The sequence below is a fragment of the Crocodylus siamensis genome, chromosome 9 (assembly GCF_052110815.1).
Source record: "Crocodylus siamensis isolate JL-2025a chromosome 9, ASM5211081v1, whole genome shotgun sequence".
In the NCBI taxonomy this organism is placed as follows: domain Eukaryota; kingdom Metazoa; phylum Chordata; order Crocodylia; family Crocodylidae; genus Crocodylus; species Crocodylus siamensis.
Window position 1 is genome coordinate 8892523 of NC_143403.1, and position 19364 is coordinate 8911886.

The following is a 19364-nucleotide window of genomic DNA, read 5'->3' on the forward strand; positions in this document are numbered from 1 at the left end:
TTCCAAATAGGAATGATCTAATGTAAAATTTCCCACTACAAGGAAACATTGTTTTAAGTGGCATGCATGAAAATATTTAAATATGCCATGCTGTTCAATTAGATGTCAAAAGGGCTCTGTACATTGCGGAGGAGTAATTTTGTTGGCACAAAATGTACAGCTGACTCTTTCTAAAGCTGTACAGCTGTTTTGCAAGCAAATGCCAAATCAACCTATAGACTGCCTTGCTTTTTTCAATTAAAATATATCAGACATGCAGTTTCTCTTTGCTCTGGCATGCGATGTGACAAAAAGTAGATGTATCTGCAGATACAGTTCTTGCAGAAGATTTGCTGTATGTGTAAGTACATAGAGAGTGCATCTATTGTAAGAGAAAGCTGGATGGAGCGACACAACAACATATCCGTATTTAAGCAGCGTAGATTGACTCGCTGGTTTATCTCACTTATTGTCCAAAGACTCATTGCAACTGTGTGGAATTTTTTTTTAAATTAGATTTTAAATACATTCTGACAATCTGAACCTGTACGTTGTGAGTAACCGCAGGGAGAAATGACAGCTCTGCTTTTGTTATTAAACTCCTGTCTGGAAAATAATGGACTATGTACAGAACTTGATAATTATTTTGCCCATTACATTAGCCCAGCTAATAAGCAAGATTTTTTAAACTGTATTATTGAAAGCTAAGTATTTCCAATTATTATAGTTTGATATTTGCTCTTGAGACAAAAACGGTGTTTTGTTTTAATAAGACCTTTTCCTACCACTAAGATCCTCCTGCTATTAATTTTGTATAACGTCCAGTGTGGGGGAGGAAGGGGGGAAGCTATATTCAGCTTAAAAAAACCCAAAAAACTTTTCCTTAAGTTCATCAGCAGTAAAATGCTGTTCCTCAATATTGCTCAAGACCTTCAAAAATTAAATTTGCATCCAATGCAGACAATGCTGCTCTGTACAAAACACACATTTGATGGTATTTTTAAGTGCTTTCTTAGTAACGGTGTGTTTATTTTAATATATTTACTAAATTAGGTACCCGAGAGAATCTTCTACATCGGTGATGTGAAAATCCCTGTTGCCTGAGGTCAAAAAAGGTACATTTTGATTTTCATTTGCATATTTGGGGAGAAGCGTGCTTTCTTTCTCTTGCTTTCTGTCTCTCTATCTCTGTCTCTGTTACTACTAACATGAAGCTTAAGCTAATACCTATGGCATTTGGTGAGAATATTCCAGTTTACTTCCCTGGCTTTTGCATTGGGCATCCATTCAGATGTGCGAAAGAATATGTCATGGGTGTCTGTTCAACTCTCGTTTACCAGCAGGTCTCCTGCTCATCATAATTCTTATTTTATCCCTTGCAAATGTGTTTTCTTTTTGCCTTCAAATGTGATCATGTAGATGCCAGCTGTGGAGGTTAAGAGTGAATCTTCCCGAAGATCTGTCTCAAATCGTGATGAACATAATGGGGCTTTGTGTCAGTTTATATCCGTACCCGGAATTTCCAATAGAATCTAATGCATAGATGGCTTCTGGCTTCCTCTCAATATTCACATTCATCCCGCATTTACAAAATATACAACACTAATGAAAATAGCGGAGAAAACATTTTTACTCACTTTGCCCCCCTTCCAATCCGGATAGATGATCCACTTATTAACTGAAGCAAGTCTATGGGATCTGTTTGTTTAGGACGGGGGTTGGGTTGTTTTTTTCCCAGGGATTCAAATATATTAAGTAATTTTGAAATAGACATTTTGGTCACAGTTATCCCTGTATTAATTTAATTTTGGAATCTCTAGTTTTAATTGAGATGATGGACCACTGCATTTAAAGCAAAGAAATAGTGTTAAAATGGAGCAATGTTTGGTTCCATTAGGTAATGTAACTAAGATTTTAATTTAAAATTGTGCTCTCTGAGTAGGAGCAGGACATGATCATAATGCCCTTAAACAAGTTGCACAAGAGCCTGGCTGGGTATTGAACTGGAGGATTGGGTCCCGGGAAATTTTGGGGGCTGATTCCTCCCTCATGTACATGGGTTACACAGAGGTGTAATTTTACAGAGGTCAGGGGAACTACTCCTGCTTTGCACTGGCACAGAAGAGAATTGAGCCCTCGCTCCATTCGGGGCCCTTCAAAGCAGCTATCATGTTATGTGTTCAGAAAGCATATCTGGATTCGGCTTTAATAAGGATTCACATTCAAACTATTATCCCTGTGCAGGTTCAATATGTTTTCCATCAGCTCACTGCTAGCACAAGTGCTTGACTTCTAAATACTCAGCAAGCGATCCTTGCTAATTCTTTCCCAGTATTTAGAGACACTTCAAAATTGAAGCTTTTGATCTAATTCACATTTGCAATAACAGGACACGTTACGTCTGGGAAAGCTTCTTTCCTTCCCATACTTTATGGTAACCCAGGTGGGACTTGTTGAAAAAACAAACAAACAGTGGCTGGTTCTGTTACTTTTAAGCAAACAGATACTGGGTCTTGGAAGAGTTAACAAACTTTTATGGCAAGGTTCAGATTGTACTGACCCCTATGGTAATATTTCATCTAAGGTTACTGTTGGGAGAGAAATCAAATTTCAGCTACAAACATGATTGACAGGTGAAAGCAAGAAAGAGAAAGACATCTGGTCAGATGGGGAATTTGGGAAGGAGAAGGACAATTTGGGGAAGTTTCTTTGTGATATTAGGAATAATAAGCTTATATATGAAAACTCCAATACTTTACATTCTCTGGAGGTTCACTTAGATTATTCTCAGAAAGTAAGTTTGGTTAAGGGAATTTTTGGACTGTAGTAGTGGTCAGTGGCGCTCTTGCTAACTTGATTTCTTTGAAAGACATGTTATTTCTGGCATATTTTTAGCATTTCAGGCAATTAATTTTATGCACGTGACTAGAATCTATAGCTGTCAGTTAAGAAGCAGTCACTATAATGTCTCTTTTGGGCCAATGCCATCTCGATGATGGGCCAAAGAAACTCTTGCTGTAATTCTACGCATTTGATCCTGGGGAAGTCATTGGGAGTTTTCCAGAGCAAGCATGTTCTGAATATATGTTGCTGTATTACTAATGAAATGAATGGATATCTCATAAAACATCATCCTGAGTACACTGTGGCATTTTATGAGATAAATATTAAGTCCAAAGGGTTGTTTTATTGGCTTTAATTCGCATGCCAAACTCCTTCTGATATTAGTAGGTAGCTTGCAGGCTGAAGGGTGGCCTTGGACCCCAACTGGTCTTTTTACCTGTAGGGTTTTCTGTTTCCTTATATATGGGGCTGTAAAGTTTCTGCTTCTAACAGTTGGGACTCTACAATAAGAAACAAAAATGCCACACAGAGGGCCAAATTATACCTACTGACCTGTCCAAGATTCTTATGGACATCGGTGGGGTTTGAGCGCTTGAAAGTACATATTGAAAGACCTGTGCCCAGAAGCTTGCAAAGAACAATTTTTCCAATTATTCAGTTGGCCTAATAAAAGATATCACATTTACCCAAGTAACCTCATCTGCCTATGCCCTTAGACCAGCACAGCTACAACCAGCACCCCTGAAAGTAAGGGGTCAACACAAGGTCAACTGCAAGAAATTAATTTTTTAGACACTTTATAAAATTGTCAGAACATTTTTTCCCCTAACAAAATAAAGATGAGGGTTTTTTTTGTTGGGGTGTTTTGAAGACTGCTTGAGAAAACTTTGGAAGGATTAAGTGGCTGTTGAACAGAAAAGGGGGACATATCCTCTCATTTGGAGTGCAGATGGACAACATGCAGTTTATATCAGGTGCAATTCTGGCCCAGCTCCCACTGGCTTCATGGGATGGGCCTTGTGCATAGTGGCTCATTTACATGGGAGTTATCCTGGCATAAGACACAGGGTGAATTTACACAACTGTGGTTATGCTGGTATACTTCCCGAGTTAGATGTTCTGATTCTCAACCGAGGATGACTTTTCCAGATCAACCAACAAAAGGGAACAATCTCTTTTTACCCCAGAGTGTGTTTGTCTACCTGTGTTAGACTGGTATTTTCACCACTTAATTTTCCCATGTGGACAAGCCCTAAAGCTACGAAGAAAATAAGGAGCAGTACAGGCCACAGATCTCTTTCTTTTTACTTTTGCAGTTCACTTTTTAAAGTGTTTTTTTCATGCATGGAGGGTGGATCTACATGTGCATATTAATGTGACGCAATACATTCTGGCACATATATTTCAACATCTACACATGTGGTGCTGCACAGTAAAAATCTTTACAGCGGGATAGTACTTGTATTTAAAAGTATTTACCCTGCTGTGGAGTTTATTCGTTTATTCCAGCCTAATATGAGTGCACATGTAGATGCTGAGATGTTTACTGTGAAGCTAATTAGGCAACCCCACAGTAAACATCTCATGTAGACATGCCCAGAACGTCTTAAAGTGCACGTCCATTACCTTTTTCTTTTCCCTTGCTCTTCTCTCCACCCAGCCAGCCAGCCAGCCACATAGAGCAAAAGAAATCTGTTTGCATAAGAATCTGCTCTGTATTCCTGTCCACTTTTAGTCCACAGGGAAATCAGGTTGTTTGTTATGACGTCATCTGTCTTTACATGGCAACAGCCTGTGATGTCAGACACCAGTTTAAGATTTCAGTTCAGGCAGATGAAGCTTGACCTTACTGGCAGATTGTTTTCCTCTTTCTGTCCTGTTCCCCCTCCTCACCTGGGGCCATATATTTGCTATAATGGAAAGAGAATATGGGCCATAAATAATCAGCCAAAACTCTGTATGCAAGAATGAGTTCTCTTTATATTTTCCCTAGTACATTAGTAACTTTTCAATTTGACTATATTTTACTAAATTCTTCATTATCCATACAACTTTCACGAAAGCTCATCGGCCAAATTCCCATTGAAGACAATAGCAGTCATGTATATACGTACATATTTATGTTAGGCCAAACGGGAATGCTTTGTTTCCAAAGGAAGTTATTTTGTTACATTAGCCAAGAAAGGGTAGAAAAAAACACCACCTACCATTTATAGGATGTTGTACAGATGATCCCCCTGGGCAAAAAAAAAAAAAAAAAAAAAGGATCTTCCAGTATTTCGAAAGTTTACAGTTTCATTAAGTGTGAAAATTTATTGTCCCATCTCGTCCATAATAATCTGACAAGAGAGTGAAATCATCTTGTGTTAGATGCAAAAAAGTAGGTTGATGCCCTGATTTGGCAGCCCTTACTCAGGTAAAAATCCTATCAAAGTCCTATAATTAGTTTTGTCTGATTATGGAATTAAGCCCTAAACCACCTTTGTCTGGGTGTGACTGAAGCTGCTGTTAACTGCAATATAACTTTTTAATTAAAGTGCTAGCAGATAAGATCTTTACTTTGGGTTTTGCAACTTTTGGCAATTGCCAGTGATCCACCCGTTTTCACAGTACAGTTTATTTTATATTGATCAGAAACTGATTGATGTAATGCTGCCCGTTTGAAGGGTATTCCTCACGCTTCCATGTAGGGACAGTGCTTGGACGAAGGGACGGAAAGACAGGACTATTGAGTTCTAGTCTGATGCTAGTGATTTGCTGTGTGACCTTGATCAAGTTGCCTGGTTTCTGGTTCAGCGAAGTGTTTAAGCCTGCGTCTAGCTTGCTGCCCAAGTAGGTAGCATCGTTGCTTCATCTAGAGTTGAGATGCCTTTGATGGCTCAATGCCTCCGTTTTACCCGATGCTAACATGAGGTTAATCATTCTTACCTTCTAAAGACTTTGTGAGAATTAAGAAACATGTGTAGGGCTCTTTGATGCTGTCTAATGCACAATGATCTATACAGATAGCTGCCAATTCTGTTTGCCTTGTGTCCTTATTTCATCTCTTTGGGTGAAATTCATGCCCGGACAGCAAGCCGGAGCGCAGCCTTTCCTTCTGTGAAGTTCCACAGACGTTCTCAAAATAGCACCGCTGTAGCATTTGTGCAGGTCCTCGGAGGTGAATTCCACCCTCTGAGTATAAAGGAAAGTTCGGGTGAAGATCTCTGAGCAGGCCACAAATAGCTGGGACTTTTTCTGAAAGACAGATTGAAAACACAAACAAAATGAGACAAAGCCCCAAGCTATTTTTTTTTTAATCATCCAGAATATAATGTGACTCATTACCTGAAGCAAAATGATGTGTCCTTGAAAACCTTTCAACATGGGTTCACTTGAGAACACACATACACGTGCGCATGCACGCCCCTGCCACAGCTCACCGGGGCCGAGCTACCTTTATCCTTTCCCTCCAGTCTCAGTGCCATTATATTAATTCCCCAAATTTATGCCAGATTGCTGCATTGGTGGCAGAGCTTGTATTTTCTTCTACCAAAAATTCCTGTCATTTCCCTCCCACCTTTCCCCCCAGCTCTGTAATGGATTCTTCAGCTATAAATTTGCTAACCATAAAGATTTTGCTTGAAATGTTTTAAAAATGCCATGGGAAAAAAAACAAACAAACCGCCTTCGAACAACACGCTGTGCCACTCTCTCAAGCATTGCACCTCTCCAGGAAAGATAATAAAGATATTAGCACTCATATAATTTCAGATAGGGAATGAAACCAGACATGAAAGTAACACTAGCTCCAGCTGTTGAGTGGGAATCAAACTAGCTATGGGAATTACAGGTACTGTCACTGGAGACGGCCTGACTTCTGAGAAATGACCTCAGGTGTAGAAGCTTGCTGTGGCCCCTTGCAGATATTAACACCTAATTAACAATCTGCAAGAGCATCCTACATCTTAATCACCAGTGAGGTGAGAATGACAATCAAAAGGAGGAGAAGGAGAAGGGAAATGGTAATTTTTCCTCTGCACGCATCATCTAATAACCATGGTTATTCAGATGCAGCTAAATGCGATTTCCTTTTAGTCTTTTCAGTCTATTGGAAGGCACAGTAAGTTCATTTGCTAGCAGGTAGGCAGTGGAGGTGAGAATTGAATTGATCTGAGATATTCTGAAAAATTGACCCCCAGGTTATTCATGGTTTAAATTGGGAAGTAAGGCTGAGTTTAGTTCTTTTCCTTCCTCCTCTTCCTCCTCTTTTTTGCTTCCAGACAAGTTATCTCACACTGCTTAATTATTTAAACATACTCTGATGCCAGGGTACCTTGTTCTCTCAAAGTTAATCAAAATAAAGACTCCTTTTGTTCATGGTGATTGGTAATTAAATAGCTGGTTTCGTGTTATGCTGTGGTATTGTACAGAGTTATTGACATCCAGGAGCTGATTCCCCAGCCCTCTAAGCATGTGAGCAGTCCCATTGAAGTCACTGAGATTAAGCCCTGGTCTGCACGAAGGAAATTTGCTTTACTTGTCACACTAAAGCAGTGAAGTTCCCTTGGTACAAATGCCTACCAGAAACCTTCTGCATTTGCACAAAGCAAAGGTCTCCCAGCAAGCCAGTAAGTCCTGAAGTTTGCTGATTCACACGGCGCTGAAGGCTGCAGGATTGGGCCCTTAAGCATGCTGCTTTTCCGTTGTTGTTTTTATATTCTGTTTAGTGTTAGGAAGGTAAAGACCAAGCAGAAACATGTCTTAGAAATCAGCAGTAATCTGTTGGAGAATAGAAGCTTGCCCCTGCAAACCCGTGTTTCTGAGTGCCCCTAAGCTTGACGGGACAACTTGTCTGTATAAGGGCTGCCTGCAGGCCGGATGCCTAAAACTCAGTATATGAAATAACAAGCAAGATGGGGAAGATGCTATGTGCCAGTTCTTCCTGTGCATTTACTGCATTTTTTTCTCCTTCTGTTTCCATCAGGAACAGTGGGAAATTTGGATGGAAACAGCCCTCACTTCCATAGCTCAAATTGAATACAAGCAGCCAAAGTTATGTGGTCTCATTAAGCCTGTTGTAAATGGGTAGGAACAGAACTGGAATCACTTTAATTCCTCTAGAGTTACACCGGTGTAATTCGGGGCACAATTTGGGACAGTTAGTAAGTAGAAAGCAAGCTAGAAACGACGAGGCACATCTGCCTGGTTACACAAGGTTAGTCTGGAATAACTCCAGTTAAATTAGTTGAGGGTATTCTAGATTTCCACCAGAAAGGCAGAATCTGGTCTGGTATTAAAACAATAACCTATTTTTTCAGGGACATGTATCCCACCCCCAGAAGAAGAAAAGCTTTTTTATTTAAAGCATCATATTGTACTCTTAGAAAGGCCAGCGAGAGGAAAGGGAGGAGAGGCATATTTGTGCATAATACAGACCTCCTCCGACATTTGATCTGCAGACAGAACCCACATGTTTCTAGGCTCAAGGGGACTTCTGTGTTTGTATTGCTTGGCCCCAAATACTATTCTAATAGGTGGAAAACAGCATGTTGAATACCTGATTACTTTAACCAGCCAGCTCCCAGAGAAGCAACTACATCGCATCTCCTAGCCCAGTGGAGCTCAAAGTATGGCCCACGGAGTGGGGGGCTTCTTATGGGCTAGATGACATAGTCCCACCTGGGGCCAGCCCACAGCCAGGCTAAGCGTGCCGGGTAGGACCCCAAGTCCTAGACCTAGTGGACTGGGTTGGATACAGCACACAGGGGCATCTGCGGGCTCCATTTAGTGTGTGGGGCTGGCCCCCCATGCCAGATTTGGCCCACAGACTGCCTGGGTCCAACTCATAAGGCTGAAAGGTGGAGCAAGGTTGACCAACGCTGCCATAGCCTTTCTTCTTTCAGGTCATCTCCAGGTTTCCTATTGTACCCCAGTCCAGCCCACCTTCTGGCTCTCTCTTCCTACCTCGGCCTTACGCTGAAAAAAAGAACCTAGCATCCCACGTCTTTTCTGCTTAAAAAAAAGAAAAGAAAAGAAAAAAAAATCAAAAAAGAAGGGATTAACGGCAGGACTGTAATGTCAGCTGTACCAGATCAAAGGCTAGAAACATAAAAGTCAAAATCTTTATTTCACAGTTTGCGTCAGTGATGCTTTTTCCTGTTGTGATTCCTGATGCTTTGCCTAAAAGGTTGTACTTGCTCCTCGAAAGCATTTGTCCCCTACAGACAAATATTCAGATGAATGCAATTCGTCAGCAGTCAGCAAGCCCTGAGCCCGTGCCTGCCTGCCGCACACCCCCAGATCTCGCACTCTCTCCCAAAGGAGCCTCGGGTGCGTGAAGAGTGCAGCATCGGGCCCTCAGGTGGTCGTTTTTGAGTTGGAGACTCGTTTTGGCTCGTGCACTAGTTGGGGTGGAAGCAGCTCCGTTTGTTTGGTCAGGGAGTGGGAGATTTCGCATACTCACCCAGCGCTGACAGTTTCTGCAGAGGCGGGGAAAAATGCTAGGCTTCGAGGGGAGCAAAAAAGCTAAAAGGAGATTTTGAGGTTGGCTTGGTTGTGGGTTTTTTTTCCTGCTCTGTTTCACATTCCTTTCTCCTTGTTTCTCACCCTCCTCACATTCTCTGTGATCTGAATCTGGCTCATAAGACAGAGAGTTTTTACCCAAGTAAACCTGGCAGAAGTGGTCCCTAACCCCAATAGTAACCTGTGTTTCCTTCTCCCATCAAGGTTCAGTCTAAAACTCTGAAAGTTTCCCTTTTTTTTTTCTTTTTCTTTTTTTGTCTCCAGATGCCTCAGGTTTTTACTTCCCTGAGTTACAGGAGCAGATAAAGTGCTGAGTCTGACTTTGGGCTCCCTCCCGCCAAGCCGTTTGCAACATTAAGGAGGACGGTGGATTGTCGTGCTTTTATTTATTTATTTCTGTCTGCTGACACTTGTCAAATGTTCAGTCTAGCAGAGGATGGTTACGAGGGTGCGACCCCCTGTGTGTAGCCAACAGGAGTCATTTAGAGCCCTCGGTACAGCTCAGCTACTTGGAGAATGTGTCACTTCACTATTTCTTTAACATTTAATTGGGATCAGGCCGTTGCCGGTCTCCAAATTTTTGTCTCTTCAGGCCACAGTAAAGCCACTTATAATTTATAATCAAAGTTTGGTATCGTTAAACTAAACTGTAAAACCGACTTCAGGGTTTCAGTCGTAAAATAAATATATGATAAATATTGCAGTGGGGCTTGGATAGCACAGCTAACAACGGCACAGTGCATACTTATATATATATTGTTCCAGAGGTAAGGAAGATCTAAATAATAGATTGCTGGGATGCGTTCCTCGTTTTGTACCATCCGGAGCAAAGATGGATTTAGAGCTGTGGCAGTTATTTTAAATATAAAACAAAGCGTTAATTTCTTAAACTCATTTATGCACCCCTATTATTTTTATGTCTTTATTTATATTATTCTGTACCATGGAGCAAAACAGCATTCACCCTGGATTTTTCTGTCTGTTGACGGTAGCACTCCTTTGCTTAGATTTTTTTTCTAACAAGGCAGCTCATTTAGAAAGAAATGTTTATGTGAAGTGCTTGTCAGTTGGCATTTTTACTGGTGCGCTAACCCAAAGGTAAAATATAAAGGCACGTCTTTTCCTTGCTGGCTTGTTGCTACGAGAAGGGTTCCTCCCTTGTTAGCTTGATAAATAATTTTACTAGCGGGAATCTGCTGAATTTTTATGCTTGCTGTCTATTTTCTGCTTGCTGCAAATAAATTCCAGCGCTCGGAGGGCACTAAAACTCCAAACACATGGTATTTTCCCATTTTGTTGCTGGTTGCCTAAAATATTTATTTCATCTTGTGTTTTTAATTAAAAACTTAAAAGAAAAGGAAGGGTGGGGGGGAATAACATGTTTCACAGTCATTTCCAAATGATGGCTTTTAGTTCCGTGCTTTTGTTTGCTTGCACTTGCTGTAGCGTCTTGACTTTAAATAATGCGTTATCACAGGTAACCTAAATATGTAGCCTTAAATCACTCATCACTTCAAGTACATAATGGTTTTCAAATTAAGGGCAAGAATTATTTATTGGCAAGATCAGCCATTTAAAGCTTTCTTGCCGGATTTTTATGCAACTTTTAGTTTCCCAACTTGAGAGCAGGAAAGCCCATTTTATTTGTGAAATAAATATTGTGGGTCTGCCAGGGTATGCCCCAAAGAGGGTTTATAATGCACGGCAGGTGCTGAAATGGAGGTGAAATCAATTAGGATTTGTTTTTGTTTTGTGTTGTTTTAAATCACAATTTTAATTTAGCTAAAATCCAGCCAACTGTGTGTCTCTAATTTTTAGATGCATGCGTTGCTAGTATTTGGCACTGGACACTTATAGTGCCTCAGTTCTGCAGTGCTAGCTAGTGTTTTGGCCATTTGGTTTTCTGGGGATTTAATTTACTGGGGTGATGGACTTATGGAAGCTGGCCTCTGTCTCAAATTTGGGATGTTTTGGCAAAATCAGTGATTCTGTGGAGGAAAATGAAGTGTTGAAGAGGGGAAAGATCAATGAGAATGGATGTAACTTTCATAAAAGAGCCATTTTTAGTAAGCAGAATAATTATGCTTAAAAATAGAGAGGTTATTTAGATCTGCCTCGGGTCAGCTTTCAGTTCCACGACCCTGATGCACGCTGATGACAGAGGAGCTAATCAACTTCTTGCTAGCGCCAAGAAATCCCTGTGGACTCTACAAGCGGTCTCTTCCGATCATGTTCACAGACAGGCAAATTCAGTATTGCTCAGTCACACATCTGTGCAGTTTAGAGGCAGCACAGGTAAAGGTCCTTGGGACACAGGCTTGCTGAGATTAGATGGAAAGAAAAAATATGTTTTTGCATCCTTCTGGACTTTGGAGGAAACATGGAGAATCCACCGATGATCCTTCCTGTACCATTAAGGGACTTATAGCATACATACAGACGCTTTCACAGTGAGGGCATTGCTCAGGCCAGTATTGTACTGACCCAAAGGTATCCTCTGTGGCGGTCCATTTGATTCATGAGGCTGGGTCTCAGTCCAGTTCTGGTACACAAGCATCTGGGTAACAAACCATCGTACTACCAATGAGGAGCCCCAAATGGGTACCAGCCTTAATGGAGAAGGTGCGAATTGGCTCCGTTCTCCCACAGCAAATAACAGCAGTTCATTTGTATTGTACTGTAGTCCCTAGGAACAGGACCCCTGCGTTAGGTGCTGTACAGAAATGCAAAGATGGTCCAATTCAGTGTTCATGTGCATCTATGCAGCAGTTCAAGGGACCCTTGTATTGTTGTGCTGGTGCCACCTGGCTTTCTCTTATTTCCAGGAAAGAAAAGATGGTGAGTGCAGGCAAAGAAGCATCTCCTATTCGCAGTGTCTCTTTCTGTATCTTAAAGATGTTAACATTTGCAACAAGAAAATGTAATCTTCCCAAATGTCTGCCTAGTCAGTTCTCCACTCTGCTCACACAAAGGGTGCACCATGCTAACTGGTGAAGTTTTTATCTTCACCCATCCAGATGCTCTGAGGAGCAGTAATTTTTGGAATATTTACCTGTTTTTTAGAGTGCTTTTAACCCCAAAGCATTCCATACACTGTGGGCCAAATCTTTAAGTTCTTACACCTCCATAGTCCTACTGATTTCCCTTTGTGTGTATAAAAAGTGAGGGCCAGATTTTTTTTAAGCAGATGCTATCAAAGGTAATGGCCAAAACTTTACAAAAAACAGACATTGTTAACCTGATTCTTAAACTCCTAAACTACCTTTTCAGGGGCAGAGGCAGGGATCATGTATCACCCATGCCAGCCCAACCATCGTCTCCCTAATTTACCATTTCAAATATTGGAAGTGATAAAGGTAAATCAGTGCCCTTGTTCTTTGTGATGCCCATTCTAGGAATTTTTTTTAATGATGCCAGGGTCGTGTGTAAAATCCCAGAATACAGCAGGGAGGTGTATTGCTCTCCTGTGGGGAAACTTGTTTTGTCAAGGGGTGGCATTTTGGGATGCAAGCGAGAGGAACTGAACATCAGACAAAAGCAAGGGTGTTCAACCCGGTCTTGTGTTAGGACTGTCTGCAGAACTCTCTGTCTAGTATGATATTTTACAATTTTCCTCTGTGCAAGTTGATGTGAAAGATCCTCAATACTCCTTTTTTTTTTTTTTTTCACCTGGATTTGTTTTACCCTATCCCCAGGATAGAAGAGACTTGTTTGAATTAATTGAATTAGTAGATGCATTGTTCAGAGAGCTGTGACAGCAATAACAGCGCATTTGTAACCTTTTTAATGTAGCCCCTTCATTGTTGCCATTAACCTAGGGGTACATATTCAAAGCGCTGCATGGGGATTTAGTCACGTGAGTTGCATTCACTTCAATAGCAGCCAGGGAGCTAAAACCCCTGTGCACAAAATTTTACCCTCTGGTGTTGCTGCTAGATAGCTGCTTTGAAAACTTACCCTCTGGTGGGGTTGTCAGCCAGCCATCCAGCTCTGAAGGGGGCTTGGCTAGATCCAGCCCTTTCTTCGAGAGGGAAGCAACTTACTCCAAAATGTGACAAATATAGGTGGACTGAGAATTTCTCCGTGGAAATCTTGACCTCACCATGAGTCTGACTTGGGTTTGTGTTGTGACTTGTAAATCACATTTGAGAACCTCTAGATGTACATGCACAGTTTTTCTCCTAGAAAGGACCACATCTGTGAGACGGAGACAAATAAAGGGACGTTAAACCCCCTCGTGGCTGGGTCATCTGCCTCCAAAGCTTCCTGGTGAGATGTATTGCAATAAACTGTAGGGATCTTTGTTAATGCAGTAGTCTGGGGAGCTCTAGAGTATGCCAGAGAGAAGCTGCTCTAGAATAGGATGGACCTGCACCAGAAACCCAGCTGCAAAATCCTGGAGGATGCTCAGTGACCCTAACCCTCGCCCAGGCCTCACTCAGACCAGTTCTGGAGATCAGAAGAGTTTGGCCATGCTTTCCTCAATAAGGGAAAGGCTTACCCCAGAGCCCTTGCGAGAGGGGTTCAGTGCCGCTCTTAGCACACTATAGTTTTTTAAATGTTTTTTAGCATGACCAGGTGCTGTTTTCGAGTGTGCGTCAGTCATTGCAATGATGAGAGAGGTGGTGCGGGTGCTAAGGCACAGAGTTGACATCTCAGAGGTTGCAAGTTTGAGACCATAGCAGAGGTGCTCATAGTGTGGCCTGTCAGAGTCCAGTGAATCCGTGATTTCTGCTGAATACCTTGTCACAGGGACACACAAAAAAAGGATTGCAGTGGCTCTGGGTGACAGCTTCACACGATTAACAACAGCAAGAGCTTGCTCTTCTGTAGTGTAGTGCTACAACACCCTTTACTGAAGAGGTTGGGATCATTTACAGATGGGGAAGCTGAAACATAGGCAGGGATGTAATGTCACCCAAGGTTACCCAGTGGGAGAGCTGGAACCTGGACCTCCCAGGTCAGTACTATTTCCTCAGAGTATCTGTATAGCTGTAAGTGTGTTACAGGGATCTAAGCACTGTCTGCAGTCCCTGTAGGCATCACTTATGAAGACTGTTTCAGCCAGGAGAGCATCGTCAATGAGGCCACGCAGTGTATCAGAGCAGTCCCTTTTCAGCGTTTCTTTCCACTCTGTGTCCCAGATCTGAGCCATCCAATGCATGGGGTGCTGGGAACAAGCAGAGCAGTATCTGCAGCAGCAGTCCTCATAGTAGTGAAAGTGTATTGTAGTGGGAGCTCTTCCCATGGGCAAGTGCTGCGCCCAGAGAAAGTATGGCTATGGGAAAGTGAGTGAGATCAATGGGGAGGGAGGTACATAGACAACAAACAAGCAGATAGAAAATATAAGTAAGTGGTGCCCAAGTCTGCTGCAGATTATACTTCTGTAACCAATGTAATGGGATGGTATGGCCAAGAAATATGCAATAGTGAAGGCCCGTTTGTTCTTGTGCCTTTAGGAACCAACCTCAGACTCTTTATGCAGAAGGTCTAGGGATGGTTCTTAGGTCATGGCTGTGGGTACCATGGAATTTGCATTTATGTAACGGGGAAATTCACATTTCTGGAGAAAACAGTCCTATCAACCCTTCCTGACAAATGTCTGTGATGCCATCTTCTTCGCTTCATAGGATCACAGGAAAATGGGGCTGGAAGGGACCTTACAAGGTCATCTAGCCCAGCTCTCTGCTCAAGGCCGCATTGTCCCTGACTACATCATCCCAGTCAAGTGTCCATCTGGGGTTTTCATCTGGGATTCCAGCTCAGATTTGAACCCATCTTGGCACCCATCTATCTTTGGAGATCTAACTCAGTAACAGACTGCATGGAAAAAGACCTTTCATCCCAAAGAACTTCATAAGCTATGTTCATATGACAGTAAGCGGATCCGGGGTGGGAAGACAGCAGCTGACCAAAGCATATGATGCTGAACAGAGAGAAATTTTGTCCAAGAGGTTTAAAGTCACACCAGAAAGATCCACATGGAGAAAACTTGACTGAGCTCAATTTGTTTAGATCAGGGGGATATAAAACTCTGTCATTCCCACCGAGACGACCCAGTGAATCAAATTAAAGATGCAGCAGCTGAAATGAAATGTATGGTTTCTTCTGTACAGTCCCTAAAGAATGGAGTTTAGTAACCAGATTTTATTGAAATAAAAGAAAAAAAACCATATTGCTCTCTGTACAGTAGTTCATTTTGTTTTCCAAAGTAATTAATGCATTAAAGACACAGTATATTTATTTTATACCCTACTTACCATTGCATAATCATCTCAACTAAAATGCCTGTCCAGATGATAAAGCCAACATGTTTGTTTTTTTCCTCCTCTTAAGTAGCTTTACAAGTTAAGCTTAACTTCCAGGTCTCGCAAATTTTGGATTAGAATTTATTTTGGCCATTATACCACTGTCCTTCTGAAACTGTACCAAGAGGAAAAAAGCCGTTCAACAGGACAGTGGCAGTATTGTGTATTATGGGGAAATTTTACCTTTGCTCCATTTGCAGTGGCAATGGAACATCAGCAAGGGAAAGGTGTGGAAGGGAAAATAACAACCCCGTTGTTTTAGAGAGCTCAAATGTTTAAAAAGAACATTTAAATTATGGAAAACCAAGGTAAATAACCTCTTTATCCTTGCAACCACATCATCCCAGGCTCTTGTTTTTTTCAGGCTACTTACATTAGGTGAAGACCACTTTATGCTCGGTTGATTGACCAACAAGGACTAATTGTTTGTGACTCATTAAGGCTCAGTTCTCTCAATTGTCACAAAACTGATGCTCTGCCAGTGCTGTAGGGTGCTGTCATGGTGCTGAGCTGATGACCTAAATATTTCTAGCCATTCAGATTTTTCTTCCTCCTTCCCCCACCCTGGCCCGAGTACAGGCATTGTCTAAATTTCCAAGCTCTACAATTAGGAATGAATATAATATATATATATATTTTTAGTCATGTCCCTACCTCCTAACCTCCATGCCCTGCCCCCTCAACTTCATGGCAGTTGTACTTCTTTGGTGAATACAATAGGTATTGTATATATCAGGCTAAATATTGGTGAAAGGTTTGTTCTTGTGGAAATCCCCAAATCCAGTAAACTGATGCATGATGCCCATTTCTCTTATACTTCTGCTTCAACAAGAGATTGTAAATGGCTGCCTTGTGCTTGTTGGCCAGAAGTTACGTATCTGTCTTGTGCCTCGGTGAATAGAAAACTAAGCCAGCTGGGTTCTTCGGTTATCTGGGCATTGCCGTCATGAGGACGGGATCTTGGGTTAGCCTGGAGGTGGCGTAGTGCTTCTATTCCACTTTCCATCTCCGCTCTTGTTGTGGCAGATGTTGTATAAGGGTTTCTGTGTGCTGGGTACTTCTAGTTGCCAGAACAGTCTACTTGGGCCAAAGCCTGTCAAAAACATTCAGACCGCTCTGCAGCAAGGGACCAAACTCACCCAGCAGGCTGCAGCTACCTCCTGATGGCACTGCCATCTTTACCCTCTGCTTCCCACCTCTCGCCTATGCCGAATGCTGCTCAGAATCGGGCCTAGCGTCTTTTCTTACTCACCCGAAGGGCTCTCTTGGTTCCCTTTAAGATTGCTCACATAAGTCAACCAAGGAGGGAGTTTACAGAATTGGCCAGTGCTAATTTTGAAGGTGGTCATTTGTGGCGGGTAGGAAGTGATCCCATCTTCCACCTCACCCCGCACTGGCCTGAGCGGTATCGTACTGCAGTGCTGATTGCTTCAACAGTGCTTGGAGGGGAGGAGGGAATTCACTCATCCTATTAAACACTGCCAGGACATCAGCCAAGAATGGCACAGGCTGTTAGTTTATTTTTGAAATGTTGTGTGTCTTTGCCTGATTTGAAGTCACTGGACTGCAGGACTTTTGGCAGGATCCTTCCCCCTCCCCTTTCTTCAAGCTGTTTTGAAGGCTGCCTTCAAGCCAACAGGGTTCAACGGGAAAGGGTCTCTATCTGGATATGAATTACTTCTTTCAAAAATGCCATTACCTGATACAATCAAGTACCGTAAAAAAAAAATCACCATAGTTTTTTGGGCAGGCTTTCAAGAGCTCGCATGCTGCTTTCTCAGGTATGTCAGGCATTTTGAAAATAAACCAGCATGTTGCAGAGGGAGGGCAGATAATGTGTATATTCAGACAGGCACTGCATTTGGAATTGGTGCCTCTGGTTCTTAAACACAATCTGCATTTTACATCCTCATTAAGAGCGGTGACTTGCTGCCATTTTCATGAAAATCCAGCCGTTTACTTTTAAAGTAAATTAAAGCAAATTTCTCTGTGGTGACAAGTCAATAAAACAATGCAGGGCTCAATGTTTTCAATTGCCCAACATCTGGTCCTTGTTTCTGCTGTAGATCTAAATACTCCTGTGAAGCTGACAGGTGAGCCAAATTGGAGCCCATGGCTGACATGGCATTGTTGGTTTTTGCTAATCTCCTGTGTGCACTGTGTATCCCTTTTCCAAAAGCCTCATTTAAGAGTTTCTGGAAGCCGCAGCCAACCCAGAGCCCCATTGACACTGAAGCCCTGGCAGATCAGGCCTCACATCAGTGGCTCTGATTCTGGGCTCTATTGCTTGAAAAGGAGAAGCTATTCCAAAATAATGTAAGTGGTGAACCAGGCTGGTTATCCACATCTCAAAACGCCAGGCAGTGCAAATGAGAACTGCCATGTCCCTCATCTTCAGTCCAAGTTGCCCACACCACTAAAAACACCTTAGAAAGAAAGGGAAGGGAAGGGAAGGGAATGCAGAACAGTTTGTGCAATGGTGGGAACGAGGTTGCTGTAAAAACCTGGCTCCAACCACTTCCACGATCTGCTCAAGTTCAACGTGTTTGCCTTGCAACGTTGCACTGTGGTCTCAGAAAAAGAAAGCAGAGGTAAAAACAACCCATCAGAACCAGTATGTGTTTAAACAGTGGCAGAATACAAAACGGCGATGCATTTTTTCAGTGGTTTTGAGAATTTGGGGATTTCTGGGTGCTAGTGTTGGCTTCCTGCTGCATCAGGTATTTGTGCGTGGATTCGCTTGGCGTGGGAAAGTTGGTGTAACAGGAAAATGGAGGGGAAAATATCTGTTGGGAAAGCTGGAGGCCGCTGGAAAGTTTTTATTTGGGCAAAGTACTGCAGCAAAAGGGATCTTCTTCTGTTTTCTTTTAGGAAGACTCTCTGGCTTCAATTGCTTACCATTGACTTTCTTTGCAGGAGGGACAGCCACGGAGAGGTTGCTGTAGGTAGATTCAATTTGAAGAGTTTGTTCGGTTTTTTTTTTTAAAGACCTGAAAATAAAAACTAGGAAAGTTTAAATCCCAAAGGTCAGGAAAGGTTCAGGTGCTCAAGGAATTCTGTTTCAACTTTGTGGACTCTCGCCCACCCTCTGTGTACGGGACCTTTTCTGTCCTTCCTCCGAGACCCTTCTCTCCTCAGATTTGGACCCCCCTTCGAGTTGAAACAGCTCAGCACCTTGACAGATAGTTGGCTGTCCCACTTCAGTCCTTCAGATCTCCATGGCAATGAGTGTAGACAGATCTGCTTTTAAAAGGATGCAGTCAGGTCCCTACCTCCATAGTCACATGACCCACTTGGTGAGGAGCTCGTCCTTTGCCAGGTCCTGTCGGCAGCGCTCCCTGTATTTCATGGGCGAATGTTATTGCTGTGTTGTCTTTGGCACATGTGGAGCAGAGAGGACAGTTCACCGAGCCATTTGCAAATAGCTGTTTCCTCATGCGACTCAATAACAGTAATATAGTTCAAAGCCAGCCTAAGGAGGACAAAAGAAATGTTGACATCCAGTCCATCCAAGGAGACCTGTTTTAATGATGGTGCCTTTTGCATTTGATACCTGAGCACTGGACTTTCATTTCAAATTCCCATTTTTAGCCGAATTACCTTTATAAAACAAAGCTATCCTGACTTTGCCAAGGAACCACATACTGGTAAGGCTGCCCTTCCAGGGTATTTTGCTCATGTATTACCATTCAGAAAAAAGGAAGACTAAGCTAGCTTCTGTATCTAATG

At 42.3% G+C, this 19364-nt stretch overlaps 1 protein-coding gene across 6 annotated transcripts in view; it reads left to right on the forward strand.

Annotated features, from left to right (window-relative positions):
- The window catches only part of MAF (MAF bZIP transcription factor), a 237877-nt gene that overhangs the window by 11552 nt on the left and 206961 nt on the right, over positions 1 to 19364 (forward strand). For 4 of the 6 annotated variants that reach the window (XM_090063756.1, XM_090063750.1, XM_090063751.1 and 1 more), the window contains exon 2: positions 1033 to 1094. In XM_090063756.1, the coding sequence (XP_089919882.1) occupies positions 1033 to 1066 (34 nt within the window). In that variant the 3' untranslated portion in view covers positions 1067 to 1094. Of the gene's footprint in view, positions 1 to 1032; positions 1095 to 9591; positions 11036 to 14957; positions 15422 to 19364 lie in introns of those variants that run through there. The other 2 variants (XM_090063754.1, XM_090063753.1) reach the window with 2 other exon arrangements.